At 52.1% G+C, this 20,649-nt stretch overlaps 1 protein-coding gene across 12 annotated transcripts in view; it reads right to left on the bottom strand.

Annotated features, from left to right (window-relative positions):
• Positions 1 to 20,649, bottom strand: part of kirrel3b (kirre like nephrin family adhesion molecule 3b) — a 186,802-nt gene that overhangs the window by 20,719 nt on the left and 145,434 nt on the right. For all 12 annotated transcript variants that reach the window (XM_035386165.1, XM_035386170.1, XM_035386173.1 and 9 more), the window contains exons 5-8: positions 19,740 to 19,890; positions 8,555 to 8,660; positions 578 to 726; positions 61 to 188 (exon numbers count right to left, since the gene is read on the bottom strand). In XM_035386165.1, coding sequence (XP_035242056.1) covers positions 61 to 188; positions 578 to 726; positions 8,555 to 8,660; positions 19,740 to 19,890 — 534 coding nt within the window. The remainder of the gene's footprint in view (positions 1 to 60; positions 189 to 577; positions 727 to 8,554; positions 8,661 to 19,739; positions 19,891 to 20,649) is intronic.

Genomic DNA, 20,649 nt, shown 5'->3' with positions numbered 1-20,649 from the left:
TGGGGCCTTTGCAGGGGCAGGTTGGGTGGTGCTTGGGAATGGAGGTGGAAGGGTTCTTACCACTCCTGATCCCCGTTTCATCCACACTATAGTGAGGGAAGGGTTGCCGGTCCAGGCGCAGTTGAACACAGCATCTGAACCTAGGTCCACCTGAAGGGACTGCGGTTCTGCTGCCATCCTCGGCCCGACTGCAAGAATGGCGAACAGGTGCGGTCACGATCAGACTGTACAGCAACACTACAACTACACAAGGGGTGACCAGCCTCAAGGCCTCGTGACCACAGCCTTCTTGCTTCCGTTCCAACATCAATGTGAGTTAGCAACAAACATAGCAACCATTCCCAAAGACTGTCCACATTGTGTCTTTAGCTTGGAATAACAATCTGGAATATACATTGTAAAAGTAATGGAAAAAATAAGTTGCAAGTCTTAAAATAACTTGTGTTTATATTCTAGGATAATATACAGTATCTCTGATACGGTGGTCTTGCTATCATGATACATGTCATGCCCCAGAATGCAAGTGGATGCACTTTCTTTGGAAAGGAATGAATATGGGCTATTTGGAGGAACTTACAGTAGACGTCCACATTGCGGCTGATGTTAGTGCTTCCCAGGGGGTTGGTGACCTCACAGGACACCGGCTCGGTGAAAAAGGAGTGGTCCACGATGACCTCGTAAGTGTCTCCTGACACCTCCTTGATTACGGTGCCTCCTTTGGCCCACCTGCAGGCCAAACAGAGCAACAGCTGAAACCAGGACGAGCCCTGACCAGTCCTGAGCACATGGGTCTAAAGCACGAGGGACGGCACACTTTATTTGGCCTTCTTTCCGTTGGCTCTTGTGTAAAGATTGTCTTTGCCTATTATGGGGCTACCAGACAAAAAATTAGCCTGTTGCTAAACTGGATGCACTGTGGAGCCTGGCTATCATGAATATTTCAGTGGTATGTAAATGAATGGATGGGTTAGCAAAAGTAAATTCACCCATGCAATTAATGGGCTGCTACCTATTCTGCCCAGGTTCTGATAAGTAGTTTCTAGGTGCCAAGACATTTCAAGGTTTGCTGTTCTAACGTGAAATCAGTGCAATTACTGTCATCGGCAAAGGAGATGATGGCTGCTTGGGGGTTGTGGGGGGGGGGGGGTGCAAAACATTAAGGCAGGTGCTTTTCTCTTTCGTCAGTAGTTCTCCTTCCCTTTGAAGTGGGAGCTATTGTAATATAAATAAATCATATGAGTGAAGGTTCTTTGCTTGCTTCAGCATGTTCTTTGGCGGCGGGTCCGACGGTGATGAGCAGCCCTGCCGCTCAGAACAGGCAGTGCCTTCCCCGTTATTTTTCCTAGAGGAACGCCGGTAACAAAAACAAATTTCAGAATGACAAATTGGTAGGGGCTCCAACTGTGGCAAGTAACACGCCCACACGTAAGGAGACTTGACGTTAATAAATTGACGCCCATAAATAATATTTGGTTCTTCTCGAATATAATATTTTGTTCTTTTTTTTGGTGGGCTGCTGGTGGAGAGATCCCTATCAACTTTGAGAGGTCGGGTCGTCTGTGACACGGGCACGAGATGCTCTCATTGGAATTGATGAAATTGAAATTGAGCAAATCAGTATGCTTGCCAGGTTTTCCCTGAAGCCAAGCAGTGTCCAAAAGAGCACACCTGGTGGTCCGTGGTGGTAATGCACCACGCTACCAACATTTCCTCTAATTGCATAAGTGTACAGTCCTTGGTTTGCACCTGGAAAAGACTCGGTGCTCGCATATCTTTCATGACAGATGGCAAGCAATGAGAGCGCATTCAGCTCAGTGGCGTTCCACCTGCTTTTCCAAAAATAGCACTGTTAAGGCAGATGTGCGTTTTCTATTGCTATCAGTGGCTGAGGCAGGTTCTCTTTCCTCCAACCACAGCTGAATATTTTTTTAAGAGCAGCAGTTTTGCAGAACGGCAGCAGAGTGCCGAGCCCAAGCTGCAGTCCTCAGGGACACCTTTGCATGGTGCCCGTGCCGTCTGCCCACTCAGGAAATAATCCTCGCATTATTTCCTTCCACGATTACAGCGTCACGTGCCGCCTTGACGTATCGAGTTTATTTGAATTCGGAAGTGCTCCTGCGGCTTAATTTAATTTCAGCGCGGCATTTTGAGACTCGTCACAAAGGGGTCGAACGTCTCCGCTCAAGGGAAGAAGCACTCAGCTTCACAGTGGTGGCTCAGGACATCAAAGAATTATGTGGAGGGGATTTGGACGGAGGACTGTCTGCAGTTTTGTACGCTCAGTCTGTGCCGAAACTGCACTGTGTTTGGAGACCGGGGCTTTATTAATGAACACTTAACCAGGGGTATCAGGTCCAGTCCAGTTCATTCTGTGATGCGTTTCAGCGCTTAAGTGGTTCATTCAGGTCACTGATTGGCTAAAGTCTCTGCACGCCTTGTTGCCACGGCTGCAACTGGCTGCTGACCGAACGGAAGCCACACCAAAACCGGCGGATATCTGCGGCCCTTCCTGTACTGGAGGTATCCACCCCTGTATCAGACCTGCTGAAATCTGGCGTTTTTAAAAATGTTTGATATGTTTTAAAAGCGAATGTGAAACCCTCTCTGGAAACTCTGGTGGTGTGGGCTGGCGCAGGGGAGCGTGGCCAGGCCCCTCGTTTGCTGCGTGTGATCACTTGACAGATTTCCGCGCGGCGAGAGCGAAGGATAGTCACGGAACAGCGCCTCTGCCTCTCCCCGGCTCCCCTGTTATTGGGCATGCTTCATACGAGGAAGGAAGAGCCGAATTATCGCCCTCTTTCCCCAAACTCTCACTTCATCTTCCAGTCTGACCTCACTGGCCCTGGTGTCGACAGGTTTGTGACTGTCCTCCCCAGACGTGTGCCACATATCTTATTTGAAATTCTTTAATACTTTAGGCACCAGGACAGAAACTTTAAGAACAAAATGCACATCCCTGTGCATTTTGGGGAGCTTGTGTCCTCTGGACAGTGAAGAGTTTAGGTGATGTGTAGGAGCTTGTGTCCTCTGGACAGTGAAGAGTTAAGGTGATGTGTAGGAGCTTGTGTCCTCTGGACAGTGAAGAGTTAAGGTGATGTGTAGGAGCTTGTGTCCTCTGGACAGTGAAGAGTTAAGGTGATGTGTAGGAGCTTGTGTCCTCTGGACAGTGAAGAGTTAAGGTGATGTGTAGGAGCTTGTGTCCTCTGGACAGTGAAGAGTTAAGGTGATGTGTAGGAGCTTGTGTCCTCTGGGCAGTGAAGAGTTAAGGTGATGTGTAGGAGCTTGTGTCCTCTGGACAGTGAAGAGTTAAGGTGATGTGTAGGAGCTTGTGTCCTCTGGACAGTGAAGAGTTAAGGTGATGTGTAGGAGCTTGTGTCCTCTGGGCAGTGAAGAGTTAAGGTGATGTGTAGGAGCTTGTGTCCTCTGGGCAGTGAAGAGTTAAGGCGATGTGTTGGAGCTTGGATGGCGGACATCCCATAATCGGGGCTGACGATTCCAGGTGAGCGAGGAGTGTGGCACTGGCCGGCAGGAAATTGGAGCGTTTCAGCCCGGGGGGAGTGGCTAGTTCCGATCCAAAATAATCAGAACACGGCAGCCGTTCCGAGCACCTGCATTTCCCTCCCACAAGGCCCGTTCCAAATGCCGCGAGCTCCCAGCGGCACCCCTCACAAAACCGCGTCCTGCGCGCCTTTCTCCGCGAAGCGCTCTTTGTGCAATCTGCCATCGCTAAATCAGGCACCTGTCTAATGTAGCAGAATTCATCAGCTCTGGTGTAAAGCGCCTTTTATGGGCCTCGAGCCGCGCGCCCGTTCCTGTTTCCACACATGTAGCGCATTTCACAATGCAGCTTTCCTGATGGCTATAAACACGGGGAGGGAGGAGGAGGGGGGGGGGCGGTGAACAATTTGTTTCTATTAAATATGTGTAAATGGAAATGGCAATTTATGATGCTTTTCGCAAATCAGGGCGAGCAAATTGCACAGCCCCCCCGCCGCACGGCTCCCGCGCGCTGGATTGGACCCCGGAACAGACGCCCGCGTGATTGGACCCCGGAACAGACGCCCGCGTGATTAAGTGCGGCATAATGCATTTTTCATGCGTGACCAATTCGCCGCCATTCACCTGCATAATGGCCTTAATATCGAGCAGGCGAACCTTTTCCTCGCCAGCCTCTTGATTGGGACCGTTCTGGAGCTCAGACGCACGCCCGGGGTTCAAAGCCCGGTGGCCCTCGGTAAGACCTCGCGTCCCCCCCTCCCCCCCCCTTTTTTTTGTGACTGAATTCATTTTCTTTAAAAATTAAGGCGATGGCCTCTCCTCCCCCGTGGCATTTGGTGACTCATGCCGTGTGGTTGTTTTTTTTTGTGAGGCGCTTGGTCCCGAAGAAGGAGGCAGCAGTTGAGCCGGAGAGAGAAGGGCGGAGGCGGGGGAGGACTTCTTCGCCGATGACCGTTCTGACGCACTGCCAGAGAGGCGAGGACACGACCTGAGGAGTTCGGCGTTTGGGGTGTTATATTCTTCTCATTTCAGATCAGCCCCTGAGGATGTTCATTTCTCAGGAATAGCGGACTCTAAATACAGGACCAGCGGACTTAATCTGTTTGCGATATTGATTCTGGCCCAGTGTTTTCTTTTCTTTTTGCCTGTGATCCTCAGCGGATGAATGTGAGCTCCGTTTGGCGGGGAAAGAGAGCGGGCGCAGCTGAGGAAAGAAACGGCGAAACACGCGTGCGTGCCGCTGCGTACCTCTGCACGAGGAAACGCGAGGGAGAGAACGGCAGAACTCCAAACGAGCCAGGGCCTCCTCCACGGGCCCTGACATCGTCCTTCCTCACCCTCTGTCCCACCGCACTGTCCCTCCTCACCCTCTGTCCCACCGCACCGTCCCTCCTCACCCTCTGTCCCACCGCATCGTCCCTCCTCACCCTCTGTCCGCCGCACAGTCCCTCCTCACCCTCTGTCTCGCTGCACAGTCCCTCCTCACCCTCTGTCCCACCGCATCGTCCCTCCTCACCCTCTGTCCCACCGCACCGTCCCTCCTCACCCTCTGTCCCACCGCACCGTCCCTCCTCACCCTCTGTCCCACCGCACTGTCCCTCCTCACCCTCTGTCCCACCGCACCGTCCCTCCTCACCCTCTGTCCCACCGCATCGTCCCTCCTCACCCTCTGTCCGCCGCACAGTCCCTCCTCACCCTCTGTCCCACCGCACTGTCCCTCCTCACCCTCTGTCCCACCGCACCGTCCCTCCTCACCCTCTGTCCCACCGCACCGTCCCTCCTCACCCTCTGTCCTGCCGCACGGTCCCTCCTCACCCTCTGTCTCGCTGCACAGTCCCTCCTCACCCTCTGTCCGCCGCACAGTCCCTCCTCACCCTCTGTCCGCTGCACAGTCCCTCCTCACCCTCTGTCCTGCCGCACGGTCCCTCCACACCCCACCTCCCGCCTCCTCACCCCGCGCAGAGCTCCGTTATGGCGGCGGCGGCGGCGGCGTAGCCACGCTCCCGCCCCGCCCCCTCCCCTCCTAACCCTGGCTTCCCGCCAGGCACGATTTCCCGCTGGGCGCTGCCCCCCGGCTCGCCCCCGGCACCCTCCCTACAGGTCCCTCAATCAGCCCCACGGACGTTTTTACAAGCAGTACAACCTTTAATCGGGAAGGCTGGCTAGTCATATCAAAAAACCTCTTAGAATTAATAAAAGGCATAAATATGCATGAGCGTGGGCTTTCTGCCGCAGATCCATGCAGAGCGGTTGTGTACTTCCTCCATCCTGACCCCCCGCTTCCCTGCTTCTGACTGGTCGGTGCGATTGCTGCCTGGGGCGATCGTCACGGCACTTAAAATATTTTCAGATTAGTTTCATGTTTTCAGTGCAGGAGAGAGCAGACTCCCGAGGTCCGTAAAATGGAGTCGGCAAGTCGGTCAGCTCTCACCGGGGCCTGAGCTTCTCAGTCTTTCTCCGAAATTGCCGGTGATAGAATGGCGTCGATGTGGCCCTCGTCAAGGTGGTGCAGAATAACAGCGGGAGGGTCCTGCACGGGGTGGCGATTAGCCCATCTTTTGTCTTTAAACTAATCGAGGAAGGGACCCGTGTCTGACCTGGAGCTGCATGCATGGAGAGATTGTTCCTGTTTCCCTGCGTGTGAGTGCACAGTGCATCTGTTCCATCCCCCCTCTGGTAAATTCATGGCCCTGCCGATTCCCTTTGACATTTTGCTTGTCACACCTGCTCTAGGTTTTGCACTGAAACTGCATGGAGGAGCACATTGAACACGCTGATCCTGTATCACATTTCTCCAAGCCCAAGAAATGCAGCACCTGCACAAGTTACTTTATTACTTTATATATGAGGAAATAAAACAATTTTTCCAACAGGACCTGGTGTTAGTTCAGGTTGTGGAGCTGTGTCTGTTACAGGTTCTACAGACTGTTACAGGCTCTACAGACTGTTACAGGTTCTACAGACTGTTACAGGCTCTACAAACTGTTACAGGTTCTACAGACTGTTACAGGCTCTACAGACTGTTACAGGTTCTACAGACTGTTACAGGCTCTACAGACTGTTACAGGCTCTACAGACTGTTACAGGCTCTACAGGCTGTTACAGGCTCTACAGACTGTTACAGGTTCTACAGACTGTTACAGGCTCTACAGGCACCCCCCCAACTTCACATGCTTTGTGTTCAGTAATCATCCGCCTCCCAGGCACCCCACCCTCATCATCATCGATCTCCCCACACACACACACACACACATACACACACACACACACACACACACACACACACAGTATCCTGGCTGAGTTTCTCGCTTCGTAAATTCGCAGACAGGCATCACACTTCTCAAAGATAGGAGCTGGTGGCTCAGGTAGCAGCACTTCACCATCTGTAGCTCAGATTTCAGAGCGCTGACGTACCGTTTTAACGAGATATAGAAATAGTCTGAGCCAATCAACAGCGGCTGCCCGTACACCCCGATAAACTGCGTGAACCTTCGCAACGCGCGCGTCAGGAGAACAAACGCGCTAATGGGCGGCTGAGAAAGCCAGCGCGAGTCGGGTTGGGATCAGGCGCGTGCTAATGAACTAGCTTACACGGGAAAAGGGGGATTCAAATGAACTTCAAATTACATACAGTATAAAAAAGTCCCCATTGACTGATGTTCCATTCAGATAATAAACTCCCACATTAAGTCAAACGTGGGACTTCATTATTGGGAGCATAAATCACTGTCTTGGAGTTCCTGTGATGCCGTGACACCATTAGGCTCGCTATCGCGGCGCACCTTATTGTTAAAGCTGGTAAATGCAGTCTGAACTGGTTCTTTTGTTTCTCAAGTTCCCCTGTCAGCTTGCCTCAGTGCTCACTGTAATTACATTTCTATCACATCCTGACACTCCAAAGAATGCGAGTGAGGAAAAAGCCGCTTTCCACCTCTTCCGTGTTCTTGCGTTGTAGTTGAGCGCGTTGAGCAGGGCGGGGGATGGGGTCTGCGTGAAAGGCCACGGCGGGGGGAGGGACCCTCGGAGGGCGCCGTTTGCGGACGTTTGAGGCACGGGCGGTGCCCACCCCCCACCACCGCGCCACCCCCACGCCAGAGACCCCCCATTTCGGCTCAGCAGCTGCTCACGCATGCATTATAGATCTGTTGGGGCCGGAGAAACTCTGACCCCAATTCGCAGCCATCTGCTTTGTCAGTTCCACAATGTCCGTTGGTTAATTTTTCAGAAGGCGGCTCCGAGGGTTCCGGATCGCGGCCGCAATCCCGCAAAAAAAGGAGTATAATTCGCTTTTCTCAGCTGGAGCTGAAAGGCGAGCATTCGCAATGCAGGGTCATTGCTGTGTAGTTAAGCCTTTATTACAAACTCTGTTTATATGATTACCAAAATTTGAAATACTGGCCCTGGAAGACTTTCAGTCCAGCCAAGCAATTATCCACCTGACTCAGCTAATCTGGGTCCTGATTGAGCCAGTTTAAGTTCCACCTTTACTGCCAGCTTTCAGCCAGAGCTGGGAGAACCTGCTTAGTTGCAGATGATTGATAGATGAAGACAAAGTTTGTTTTGGAACAAACTTCCAATCGACATTCGGACCGCAGAGACCGTGGCCAGTTTTAAATCTAAACTTAAAACTATTCTTTTTACCAGTTGGGGGGAAGTGACTCTTGTTTTCATTTATTTTTATCTAGATTTTTGTTCTTTTTTAAAAATCTCTATCTCCTTTTTATTAAGCTTTAGCCCGATGTATGTTTCTAAATTACTCATTTTAAACCACAATAAATAGTTTTTTCTTTTACTATACTCGTATGTACACATGGGTATTTCTCTACCTGTGTGTACATGTCAATGTCTGTTAAGCACTTTGTGCTGACTCGGTCAGAAAAAGTGCTATATAAATCTGAATGACTTGACTTGACTTGACCTTAGCCTTGCACTAAGGTGATAACCCAGGCTGTATTTTGTGGTGCAGGGTGCTTATGCTTGGGTGTCAGTGTGTGTGTGTGGGCGTGTATGTTTATTTCTGTGTGTGTGTGTGTGTGTGTGTGTGTGCTGGTCTCACCTGTAGTGGGTGACGGGTGGGTTGGCCTTGGCGGAGCAGTGGAACTTGACCAGGTTTCCCTCTAAGATGGGCTGGGGCTCCACAGAGAGGTTAACCAGAGGCAGGTCTGTGGGGAACAGAAAAGGTCAGAGGTCAGTCTGTTACTGCTACAGCCTCCGTATCACTACGCCTCTCATGTACTTACCTCACACCTCAGGATAACAGTCTGACGGCTTCATCTCTCTCACTGCTATATGGACAGTCCCTCATATTATCCATTTTTATAATCTTTACTTTTTTTCTTTGAAAGAAAAAAGCTCCCAACAAATTAGTTGCTGGGTAATTGGTCAATCATAAATAAGTAATTACTGATTCTCACACTCAGCATTCAAATGCAATTGCAATTACAGTAACAAATAACCATCAAAATATCCACTATTAGGATGCGCTCCAGATACAGTAGCAGATGCGTTAATTATGCCAGTTGAATAAACGGTGACTCCGTTTATCTTTAACGGGTCAGGCGCTGCTGCTTTCCTCTGAAGACCGTCCTCTAATCCCTACGCGGTCGTGTCGAGGAAGACAAACGAGGCTTCTTTACGCTCTCCGTCCTCCTTTCAGAGCGCGTTCCATTAAAGCACGAGCGAGTTGTCTCCGTTACCCCTAGCATCGGTAACACAGACGCGTTCGCCATCCGGAGCCGCGGCGGGGGGAAGAGGGGACGGGGCTCGGTGAACGAGCGCTCCCGAGAGCCACAGAGTCGCTGGGACGCGGTGGGCGGTGGCCCCTCGGTCCCTGCATGCCGCGCCCGCTCCCCGAACATCTCCAGGCGCTGGAGGGGACGTCCGACGCGCTGAATAGCCGCCCGCTTCGGCTCGTGTGCGTCCTGCACAGCGCTCACAGCATCAAAGGAGGATTCCTCAGGCTCTCCTCCAGTGGGACCCCTGTACCTCTTAACCTTTTCAGTTGGAGGGCAAAATTTCGGCTGTCTGATCTCAATTTTCCCATTTGATAAATCTTTCAAGCCTTCCACTTGTGCAGTCTGACGCCTGTACCGCTCAACGGCGCTCAGCAGACAGTTCTGCACGCGCTCCGTGTTTTGCGATGGGTGGGTAGGCCAACGCGGCACTGCAGTGTCAATCAGTCAGTCCACTTTAAGATAATTCAGATGGAACTCTTTGTGCTTCAGTCTGTAAGGCACTCTGCACTACAGGGAAACAATGAAGGTTATGTATGTCGGCACATTAAATGGGTTTGATAAAAAGCAATTATTCCATAGAAGTTCAGAGCTGGACATTTAGTATTGTTGCTTTATGTGCAGAGCATGGGCCTGGAGGCTGTTAATTGGCTCAGCTCAGCCTGTATTTAAATGGATTGACACTTCTGTGAACTGTTTTGACAGTCCCGCCGTTTGATGAGCGATCAGCGACACCTCTCGTTGAGCATTGAGGGGAGCGGTGTTATAAATGTGGGAGTGTAATTTTACGAATGTGCGTTAGTGATGATGTGCGCGCCCCACTTTACAAATGTGTGTTAGCGACAGTGACTGCACCCCTAGTTTACAAATGTGTGTTAGCAACAGTGACTGCACCTCTAGTTTACAAATGTGTGTTAGTGAGAGTGACTGCCCCTCTACCTTACAAATGTGTGTTATTGTGGATGTGTGCACCCCAATTTTCAAATGTGCATTTGTGAGGGTGTGTGCACCCCACTTTACAAATATGTGTTAGTGACAGTGACTGCACCCCTACTTTACAAATGTGTGTTAGTGCTGTAAATCATTTGCAATGGTTTGAAGCTGTGGTATATCACGGATGCTGGCATGGATTGGGAGAACTCAGGGTTTCTTTTGTTTTAAAAGGAGCAGCAGTGTAGCTTAATGGTTTGGGACCTGGGCTTGTTACTCAGGTTGTAGGTTGCAGGTCTGAATCTCAGGCGGGGCATTGCCATTGCACCCTTGAGCAAAGCACTTAACCTGAATTGCTTCAGGAAATATTGAGCTCTATAAATGGATTGTTTATACAAAGAAGGTAAGCTGTGTAAATTGCTCTGGATAAAAGCGTCTGCTAATTGCCTAAAATGTAATGTAAACACCCTGTAGCCTCTTGTGTCTTATGGCTTTTATTAAATGTACTAATGGGGGTGGGGGTGTAGTAAAGTGGGCTTATCGGGTGAATGTGGCGCTTCTGTGATTGGCTGCAGTGCCTGCCCTTTGACCTCTAGGGCCAGGGGTGAGCTGCGGCCACCGTTGCCCTGCAGGACCGGGGTGGCGTAGCCCTGTCTTAGCGCCCCTCACCAGAAACACGCGGCAGCCCTCGCTGTCTTTCCTGTCAGGGCATCGCATTACTTTCCGCTGTTAAGCAGCGCCATCTAAATGACATTATCTGAGAACATCAGATCTGATATGACTGCAATATGCACAGTTCAGCTGTCGGTCTGCTGGCCTGGAGGCTCTACGCCTCCACACGGCTTCCCAGCATGCCTCGCTGTCTCCCACAGAACGCGCTGTGGCGGCGGTGCCTCTGCGGCGTGTGGGGGGCGAGGGGGGGCTGTGATGGATAGAGCTGGGATTCGGGGCGGTCTGAGGAAGTTGATAACAGCTCGGGGACCCTGTGGCATTTGGAGCGGGCCCCCGTCTTCACGGCGCAGGTGTCGTACCTCCGCCCCCCCCTCCCACTGCCTACGCGCCGGAGGGGAGCCTCGGAGCGCCCCTGCTGTTGGGGAGGGGGCGTCCGGTGCGGGGCCAGGGGCGGTGTGCCCCACAGGCCTGCATCTGGGCCGGGCCGGCTCAGCTGCCAGGGTCCCGGGAACGCCAGTCTCTCCAGCTGCGCTCCAAAATTCATCCTGCTGCCTCTTTCCCCCGAAGCCTGTTTTTCTGGAGCACAAGACTTCCAACGAGGAGGGGGGGCGGGGGGGGGGGGTGATTCTGGGCCTCATCGGTACAATCCAGACACACACAAGGACAGGCACGGGGCGGATTGGAAGATATCGGTGTTACGCGGTGAGGCCGTGTCAGGGCCGCGTCCTACGATGGCCCTCAGTGAGACCTGCGGCGCCGGTGTGTGGCATCAGCGGGTGAGACCGAGCGACAGTGTGGTGGGCGGAGAGCTGGAGGGGCCGCGGTTTTTTTTGGGAGGTGGAGAGGAGGGGCTTAGGCCGGTCATCGGCAGCATGAAGGTGGGCGTCCCTGCTGCTTGTCACGGCTGGTTCCGGCTGTCTGCGACACGCCGACATCGCAGAGCCGCTCGGCCCTGCTCCGGCTCGGCCCTGCTCCCGTTCCCACTGGAATTCTCCCCCGAATGCCAGTCTGTCAGGCCCCACCCTTAGTGGGGCGGTACTGGTGAACCGCAGCGACTCTGGGGTGCGTTCTGCCGTCATTTACGACTCCTGAAATTAGACGTGTGACTAGGGCTGGTTCCCGATCGTAAGGGGGGGGGTGGATGACAGAAGGGTGCACTCTGGGACCCTTGACAGCCGCAAAAACGGCTTTACGAGCAGTTTATCGATAAGATGCCCCCGCCCACGACCCCCCTCCGACCCAGCCAGGCAGCCATTTAACAGAAAGGACAAATGCCTGTCATTTTGATGTATAAATGCACGCAACCTCGACCTTGACTGAGGCTTCATTCGACAGCCCATCAATATGCAGGTTCCCTAATTCGTTGAACTCTTCTGGAGGCCACAAGAGAGCGAAGGCGAGAAGCAGCGGGCGGGGGGGGGGGAGAGCTCAGTGATGACAACGACGACGGGATAAAAAAGACAGTAGTCTGCTGACAGCGTTTGATGGGAAGTTCAAAGAGAGAGCCAGATGGCGTCTTGGAGAATGGGCCAGCTTCTCCAGGCTCTGAGACGCGCCGGCGTAATTGCTTTCTTCCTTTTCTTAAAACTCAATCCCCAGCATCTCCGGGTCATTCTAAACAGATGTTCTCCGCGAGGATGAGCCGCAAGAAACAACTTCTGTTTCGGCGGAGTGACTAATACTAAATCATAGTAAATCAGGAGTAAGCCCTTCATAGCTGCATGTTTTATGTATTGCTTGGCTCGGTAGACGGCTTTGGGCTCTTATGGGGGAATGGATGCTGTAGTTTCAGGGCTAATTTCTGATTAGCATGTACAGCAACCACTTCTGTTCATTTATATGAAATGAGGACAGATGTTTCTTGTTTCATTTTTTGTTCATTAGGCCTTTGTTTCTGTTTGTGCCTTTCAAACTCTAAAGTGTGCCCATAGAAGAGTAACTCAAGGAATGATGTTTTTATGGAAATGTACATACACACACGCATACTCGCACACACACACACACACACTTACACACGGAATGCATGCATGCACGCACACATAAACGCACACACACACACACACACACACACACACACACACCCTCAGTGCAGACAATCTCATTATGCAAACCTGTCATCTCTCTCCAGTGTCTGGCTTGATTGACGGCTCTGCATTTGGGATTGAATGTTTCAGTGGCGAGATGTGTGTGTGTGCGTGTGCGTGTGTGTGTGCATGTGTGTGTGTGTGTGTGTGTGTGTGGGGTGTGGGGTGATCAGGACTGAGATGGGGTGACAGTTCATGACAAAGCAACAGTAAGATCAATCCAGCAAGCTGCCGAAGAGTGGCATACTACTGCTGGCTGTCCTCTTAAACTCCTTCCCAAGATCTCCAGTCAGCTATAATCTACATCGTCATTAACAACTTTGTTCACTTGTCAAAAACGTATGCATACAGTATAACGCAATGTGATGTTATCGCTTTCCCCATATTATATATCTGTCCGATTACAAGTTAATAAAATGACACTATAAAATGATATAGCACAACATTAAAGGCCATAATGGGAATGTTGGCAAGTCTATGCGAGTCAAGTACTCTTTCCTAGATATTGTATTTGTGAAGAAGCTGCATCTCTGAGATGAAAAAGCTGGATTTGGGTTAAAACACAGCACCCAAATGGGCCTGTAGCATAGCCCTATATGAGTGGAGCGAGCCACACCCACACATCCTTAAATAGACATAAAATGCTAAAATAAGAGCGTGAAAGCTTTGCCAGCTGCGGAGCCGCTTCCGTTCCCTGCGTCACGCGAGCCGATTGGCTGCTCCCACCCCGGGATGTCGGCTCCATTAGGTGCGGGTTCTTAAACCTGTACGGAATGTTGTGACCCGCACCCTTGGGCCTGTCGGTCCAGTCCTGACTGTGCGAGGACAATACCATCAGACTCCGGCTAGCCCCGCTGCACTTGTGTGCCCATGGCATCGTGTACGGGGTAAAAGTGGGTTAGGACAGTCAGCGCACACATGCATGCACGCACGCATTCAGACACCCCCCCCCCGTCCCACCCGCTCCCCCGATAACACACCCCCCGGCGTGCACATCTGCATTTCCCCAATAATTATTCTCAACAAATGGCATTATTTTCATCCCCGGCTTATTTTCAATTCATTTATTCAAGCGACCACCCTCTGCCATTCTGCAAGGGACCACAGTGCACTGGGTGGGTGTGTGCGCGTGTGTTTGTGCGTGGGCGGGGGGGGGATGGGGGGGATGGAATGGAATGGCGGAAAGGGGGATAGCATGGGGGGGGGGGGGGGGGTACTGCATTAAATTAGCATGGCTGCGAGGTGTCCAGGGTTCGAGCAGCTGAGATTTCTTTTGTGTTTTTTTTTGCCCCAAGAGAGCTGTGGTCGCGTCGCGCTCCCAGGAAACAATAACGCAATCAGCCCAAAATCAGGAGCGTCAGAGAGGGAAAGCACCTCGGGGTAACTGTGCCATATAAATACACATACAGACTTCTAAAACAGGCAATCTGCAGTCCGAGGGCTGCTCTGTCTTATGGCGCTGATTTGCTCTTATTCAGATGCTAATTCCCCTGACCTTTGGTCATATTTCCTTTGTTGGTGTGCTTGTGCGGTGAGTGTTTAGCAGGGAAGTAATGCAGCCTGTCAGGGACCGTTAGCGTTTCCGTGCTGAACGAGGAAAGCTCCAGCCGTCCTTATGCTTCAATTAATTTTACGCTCTTAAGCTGAAAAATAGCGAATTGGTAATGTTTAGATCACTCTAATTTAGCAGCCCTTTAAAGTATGGGAAGGAAATCGTGTTAGGCTGGAATGTGCGTTGCAGTAGGAGTGTTTTCAGTCTAAGGGCCTTTAATTAATTTTGTTGGTGCCGACATTATCACACTGAATAAACCTGTCATTCAGTGAACTTTGAAAGGACAGACAATCCATCAGACACCTGCCCAGCCAACCAGGGGAAAAAACAGCAGGCGACTCGGATACGCACTGTCAATAAGGATTAACACGCATACACTCGCACACATGCATACACACACCTGCATGCACAAACACACACACACACTCGCATGTATGCATACACAAACACACACACTCGCACGCATGCATACACAAACACACACACTCGCACGCATGCATACACACACACTCACACCTACAGTCACACATACTCACACACTCGCATGCATACGCATACACACACTCATGCACACACACACACACACACATACGCACAAACGCGCACGCATTCAGGTATGTATACTACCTCACTCCAGTGAATAGAGCACGCACACAGATGCATAACTTATACAAATGTGTACAGTCTCATTTATTCACATTATCAAATGCGAACACTATTACTCACCAACAATAACACAAAAGCACAAACCACACACAACCTGCAGGCACAAACGCATGCACACACGCGCACACACACCCTGGCGAGTGTTATACCGCCCCGGCGGTAGATCAGTGTCGGACGGAAAGGGAGCGAGGCTCTCGCTCTGCTCTCTGTCCGCTGTCTGTCACATTCAGCTGAATAAATAATGGGGAGCGGCAGCTAACGCCCTGCAGGTACCATCCTGCACTCACCGCCAGGGCTGAACTACAACTTTGGGCTTAACCTCCAAACCGCCACCGCTACGGCAGCTTTGGGCTTAACCTCCAAACCGCCACCGCTACGGCAGCTTTGGGCTTAACCTCCAAACCTCCAACGCTACGGCAGCTTTGGGCTTAACCTCCAAACCTCCAACGCTACGGCAGCTTTGGGCTTAACCTCCAAACCGCCACCGCTACGGCAGCTTTGGGCTTAACCTCCAAACCGCCACCGCTACGGCAGCTTTGGGCTTAACCTCCAAACCGCCACCGCTACGGCAGCTTTGGGCTTAACCTCCAAACCTCCACCGCTACGGCAGCTTTGGGCTTAACCTCCAAACCTCCAACGCTATGGCAGCTTTGGGCTTAACCTCCAAACCGCCACCGCTACGGCAGCTTTGGGCTTAACCTCCAAACCTCCAACGCTACGGCAGCTTTGGGCTTAACCTCCAAACCTCCACCGCTACGGCAGCTTTGGGCTTAACCTCCAAACCTCCACCGCTATGGCAGCTTTGGGCTTAACCTCCAAACCGCCACCGCTACGGCAGCTTTGGGCTTAACCTCCAAACCTCCAACGCTACGGCAGCTTTGGGCTTAACCTCCAAACCGCCACCGCTACGGCAGCTTTGGGCTTAACCTCCAAACCGCCACCGCTACGGCAGCTTTGGGCTTAACCTCCAAACCTCCACCGCTACGGCAGCTTTGGGCTTAACCTCCAAACCTCCACCGCTACGGCAGCTTTGGGCTTAACCTCCAAACCTCCACCGCTACGGCAGCTTTGGGCTTAACCTCCAAACCTCCACCGCTACGGCAGCTTTGGGCTTAACCTCCAAACCTCCACCGCTACGGCAGCTTTGGGCTTAACCTCCAAACCTCCAACGCTATGGCAGCTTTGGGCTTAACCTCCAAACCGCCTCCGCTACGGCAGCTTTGGGCTTAACCTCCAAACCGCCACCGCTACGGCAGCTTTGGGCTTAACCTCCAAACCTCCACCGCTATGGCAGCTTTGGGCTTAACCTCCAAACCGCCACCGCTACGGCAGCTTTGGGCTTAACCTCCAAACCGCCACCGCTACGGCAGCTTTGGGCTTAACCTCCAAACCTCCACCGCTACGGCAGCTTTGGGCTTGTGAGGAATGGCAGCGCTACGGCTAATGGGCGCAGCACCTGTTATTTGAGCCGTATTGTAATGAGGTCTGGGTGCGCTCACCTGACGAGGCAGGCATGTTATCCTTTCAGCAGGCCCTCAGCGGGAGGGGCAGTTTAATGGGGCTCCTGAGGGGGGATTCGGTGGGGAGAGCGTTTACTTTGTTTCCCCTGGAACAAAGGGGATTGCACATGGGGCTCAAAAAGGCTTGTCCGAGCCGTGCCTGCGCTAGTGTACCTGCCACTGCACCAGGGGAGGGAGAGAGGGGGAGAGAGAGAGAGGGAGGGAGGGAGGGAGGGAGGGAGGGAGGGAGGGAGTGGGAGAGACTGAGGGAGGGAGGGAGGGAGGGAGGGAGTGGGAGAGACTGAGGGAGGGGGAAGAGAGGCGGAGAGAGGGGCAGCGAGAGGGAGGGAGAGCCAGAGAGAGAGGGAGGGAGAGGAGATAGGGAGAGAAAGAGAGAGCGGGAAGGGAGAGAGGGAGAGAGACTGAGACAGAGATCGAGAGGGAGAAGGAGAGAATGGGTACATAGAATAAGGTTGGAGAGAAAGAAAGATTAAAAGATGGTTTAGTTAGAGGGAAAAGAAGTTAAAAGGGAAAAGGAGAGATAAAAGGGCAGAAGGTGAGGGGTAGAGAAAGAAGGAGAAAAAGGTGCAGGAAGAAATGGAGAAAGAGAAAAGAGGAAAAGTGGCAAAGAGGATTCTTTCCTCAGCAATTATGAGGGTTCTTTTGTTCCTTTTCCCTCAGTAAAGAGCACCTGGCATGGTTAATGGCACGAGCTGGGGTCGGGGGGGCTCAGAATTTCACATGGGGGGGCAGCAAGCGCTGAGAAGGGTGCGGTGAGAATGGCCGCTACTCGCCCCCCCCCCCCCCCCCCCCCCACAGCTGTCTCTCATTAATATTAAATCTGCAGCGCCCCAAGGCAGGGGGAGCGAGCTCCCAGCGGCCCCTCCCTCCTCTACAGCTGTCCCTCATTAATATTAAACCCACAGCGCCCCCAGGCGAGGGCGCTGGGCTCCCGCGGGCCGCGCTGGGGGGGTACGGGAGGGGGGAACGCCCGCCTCCCTCCATCTCTTATTCATCAAACACCTGTTCGCCTGGTAAACAAACCAAACCAAAGGAGCGTCAGCCGCCCGTCCCCCCGCTTTACAAAACTACACCCCCCCCCCGCCGCCCCCCCGCCCCCCTCGCAGCCATTTTTCTTCCTCCCGGCATCCGTTTGTGTTGGCGCGCGCAGGTGGAGAACGGGTCCCGGAAGCCTTTAGCCCGGCTCCTGCCGAGCGGCGAGGACGGCGTGATGCCTAAGCACTCATTACCCTCCTTTGAAAGCGGCTTGTCTTCCTGTGCATCTCCCGCCTCCTCCCCCCCAGCCCCCCCCCCCCCCCTCAGTCTAAAGGATGCTGTTCTCAGCGAGTCTGAAATAGCGCTGAGCGGAGGGCGCTGCTCCGCCACGCGTACCCAGCATGCCCGGCGCGGAGGTTCGGGCGAGCCTACCGGGAAGCGTCGGGGGTCATCCCATTAATATCCAGCACAACGGAATCAAAGTTCAATTATGGCATGTTTCCTTATCTTCTCTGTGCGGCTGATTTAAAGAGCGGGTCGCGGCGTGAGTCACGGTTGCCCTTGCGAACTGCAGCTGGTTAAAATGCGTGCGGGGGTGCGGTGTTGGGGAGGGCAGCCAGCGGCCGGATGCGGCACAGTATAAACCCGACTCTCATTTGTTCTTACTTTTCGTTTCCCCGAAACTTTCTCCTCCGAGGCTCTGAAGTCCCCCTCCCCCCCACATCTCTACTTTCCCTAACGACGCAGCCCCTGAGCCGGAGCGAGACGTGAGTCGAATACCATCTCACCCCCCATCCCAAACCCATGACTCCTTGTGCCTGCTCGTGAGGCAAAAACATGCCACAAAAAATAATTATGAAAAGGAGTCTGGCTACCCCTTACGCAAAAATAAAAAGAATCGAGCCGTTCGAAAGGCTGTGAACACCAACAACTGTTCATCATTTTTACACTCCTGTCTGTTTCTCCTGCTTCCCCCCCCCCCCCCCCCCCCCCCCCCCCCCACATTCTGCTGTGAGCTTCTCCACAGCATACATAATAAAAGGAATGGAGCCGTCAACAGTAATGGATCTCTAAATAGCATTTTCTGCTATATTAGTCATACTTAATAGCTTTGAAGGGGTTGTGAGCGATGTAAAATTCCTTTGTTCGAAATCCTTCACTTACGGCGAATAGTTCTTGATCGAAAAAGATTCCGTGACAACTGAAGCAGAAAGGTATTTTACGCACCGGGCTTATTTTCTCCATTTGGTGGAGGACTGCGCGCACGCCTCTGTCTAAAAGATTGATCGCGGAGGAGGGGTGACAAAAGCAGGGGGGAAACGTGCAAAAAAAGAGAGAAAAAAAAAACGTTTTTAAGGAGCCCACCCACTTCACTGTAAAGGAATGCACACTGTGGCTATTCACTCAATGAAGAGAAGCTCAGGTGTTTCTCTCTTATTGTGAAGGACCGGTGAGTCTCACCAGGAATCAGACATGTCCTCAAGGAGACGATTGGATGATGAATGACAAAAGCTGATTCCTGCCCATGTTCTCACACATAGGTGCAGTAGCAAAAACTCTTGCGTTTTGAGGACACGGAAACTTAGACCCGTATTCAGTCTAATTAAAAATAGTTAATTTCTTGTAATGGACTGAAGCAAATGTTACTTAAAAAAAAGAAACTCTTGCAGTAATATTGATTATGATTGAATGTTGAAACTCCTGTGGCTGTACATGTAAACATGTATGATTAGTTTAGTTGAACATGCAGGGTTAAGAACAAAGAGCTTAGTGGTTGGGTCTAAGGCAGTGGTGTCGGCCATTAGGACAGTGTGTTCTGTATGTCTGAGAATGTGTTCTGGGCTGCAGTGGAGAAAACATACACCGGTACACACACAGACCTTCACACAGGAGTCTGAAGAGATTATAAATCACAACAGCAGTACTGTATGGCACTACTGACTCTCGTAGTGATTTTAATGCCTGCCATTATTTGTCCTGCAATGTGATTGGGCCTGCATTATGCAGATTAGGGTGCAGGTGAAGAAGCGCACTGCTGTAATGCTGAGACCTGCATTTGGCTGGCCCAATCGCAGCGCAGGGTGGGAGGGAGAGGGCGGGGCCTACTCACGCTGGATGTCGATGGTGACGCTGGTCTCCTTGCCGTTGGGCACCGCTTTGTTGGAGGCGCGGCAGGTGATCTGCTGGCCCGTCTCGATGTTGGACGCGGAGATGTAGAGGGTGCTGACGGTGCTCTCCCTCCGCCCATCCCGTAGGAGTGTCTGCAGGGGAGAGGGAACGAAGGGGGGGGGGGGTTGTGTTTGAGTCACAGTGTCATCTGAGGGTTAACTGGAACGTCCGTGCTTAGGATTTTAAACCCACTGGTACCACGGCCCCATGATGTAACATCCTGCGCTGTCGCTTGGGAGAACGGGGGTCCAAACGTTGCGGGGTCACTTGCACGGGGGAGAGCGCTGCCCGATGACTCGTCCACCCGCTAAAGCAGATAGCCTGGACCCAGTGCACGTAGCACTGAGGCTGACATCGTCGCCGCACACGCCGCAGCCCACCCACGTCAGAGTGAGTGGCGACAGCGTCGTTACGGAGAGACAGCAGACCTTTCCAGCAGCCGCCTCGCGCTACAAGAAAAAGGCCGCTTTTTAATCCAGCGCATAAACTTTTATTACCAATCACCTGTGTTCCTGCTCCGCTTCTGTTTGCATTGGCAAATCATACGCCACCGTTTTTATTTCAAGCTCTACCAATCTGCCCAAACGTACACAACAAATCATCCAAAAACAAACCTGCAAATAACAACAGAGGGAAAGAGGCAGTGAAAAAAGTTGTGTGTGGCGTAAGCTCAATAAACACTGTTTGCAGAATGCTTTTCAGTCATTTAGACTTGCCTAGAGCTGGAGAGCTCTGAATAATTCATGCAGAAAAGAAACAAAACATGTTTTTCCAAAGCTTTTTTCTTTGCATTTATCAAACTTTAAACAATAAATACAATTTGGCAAGCGCTCAGAAAATGGCACAGTGGA

Source organism: Anguilla anguilla, chromosome 12 (assembly GCF_013347855.1).
Source record: "Anguilla anguilla isolate fAngAng1 chromosome 12, fAngAng1.pri, whole genome shotgun sequence".
Taxonomy (NCBI): Eukaryota; Metazoa; Chordata; class Actinopteri; order Anguilliformes; family Anguillidae; genus Anguilla; species Anguilla anguilla.
This window is presented reverse-complemented; position numbering and strand designations above follow the sequence as displayed.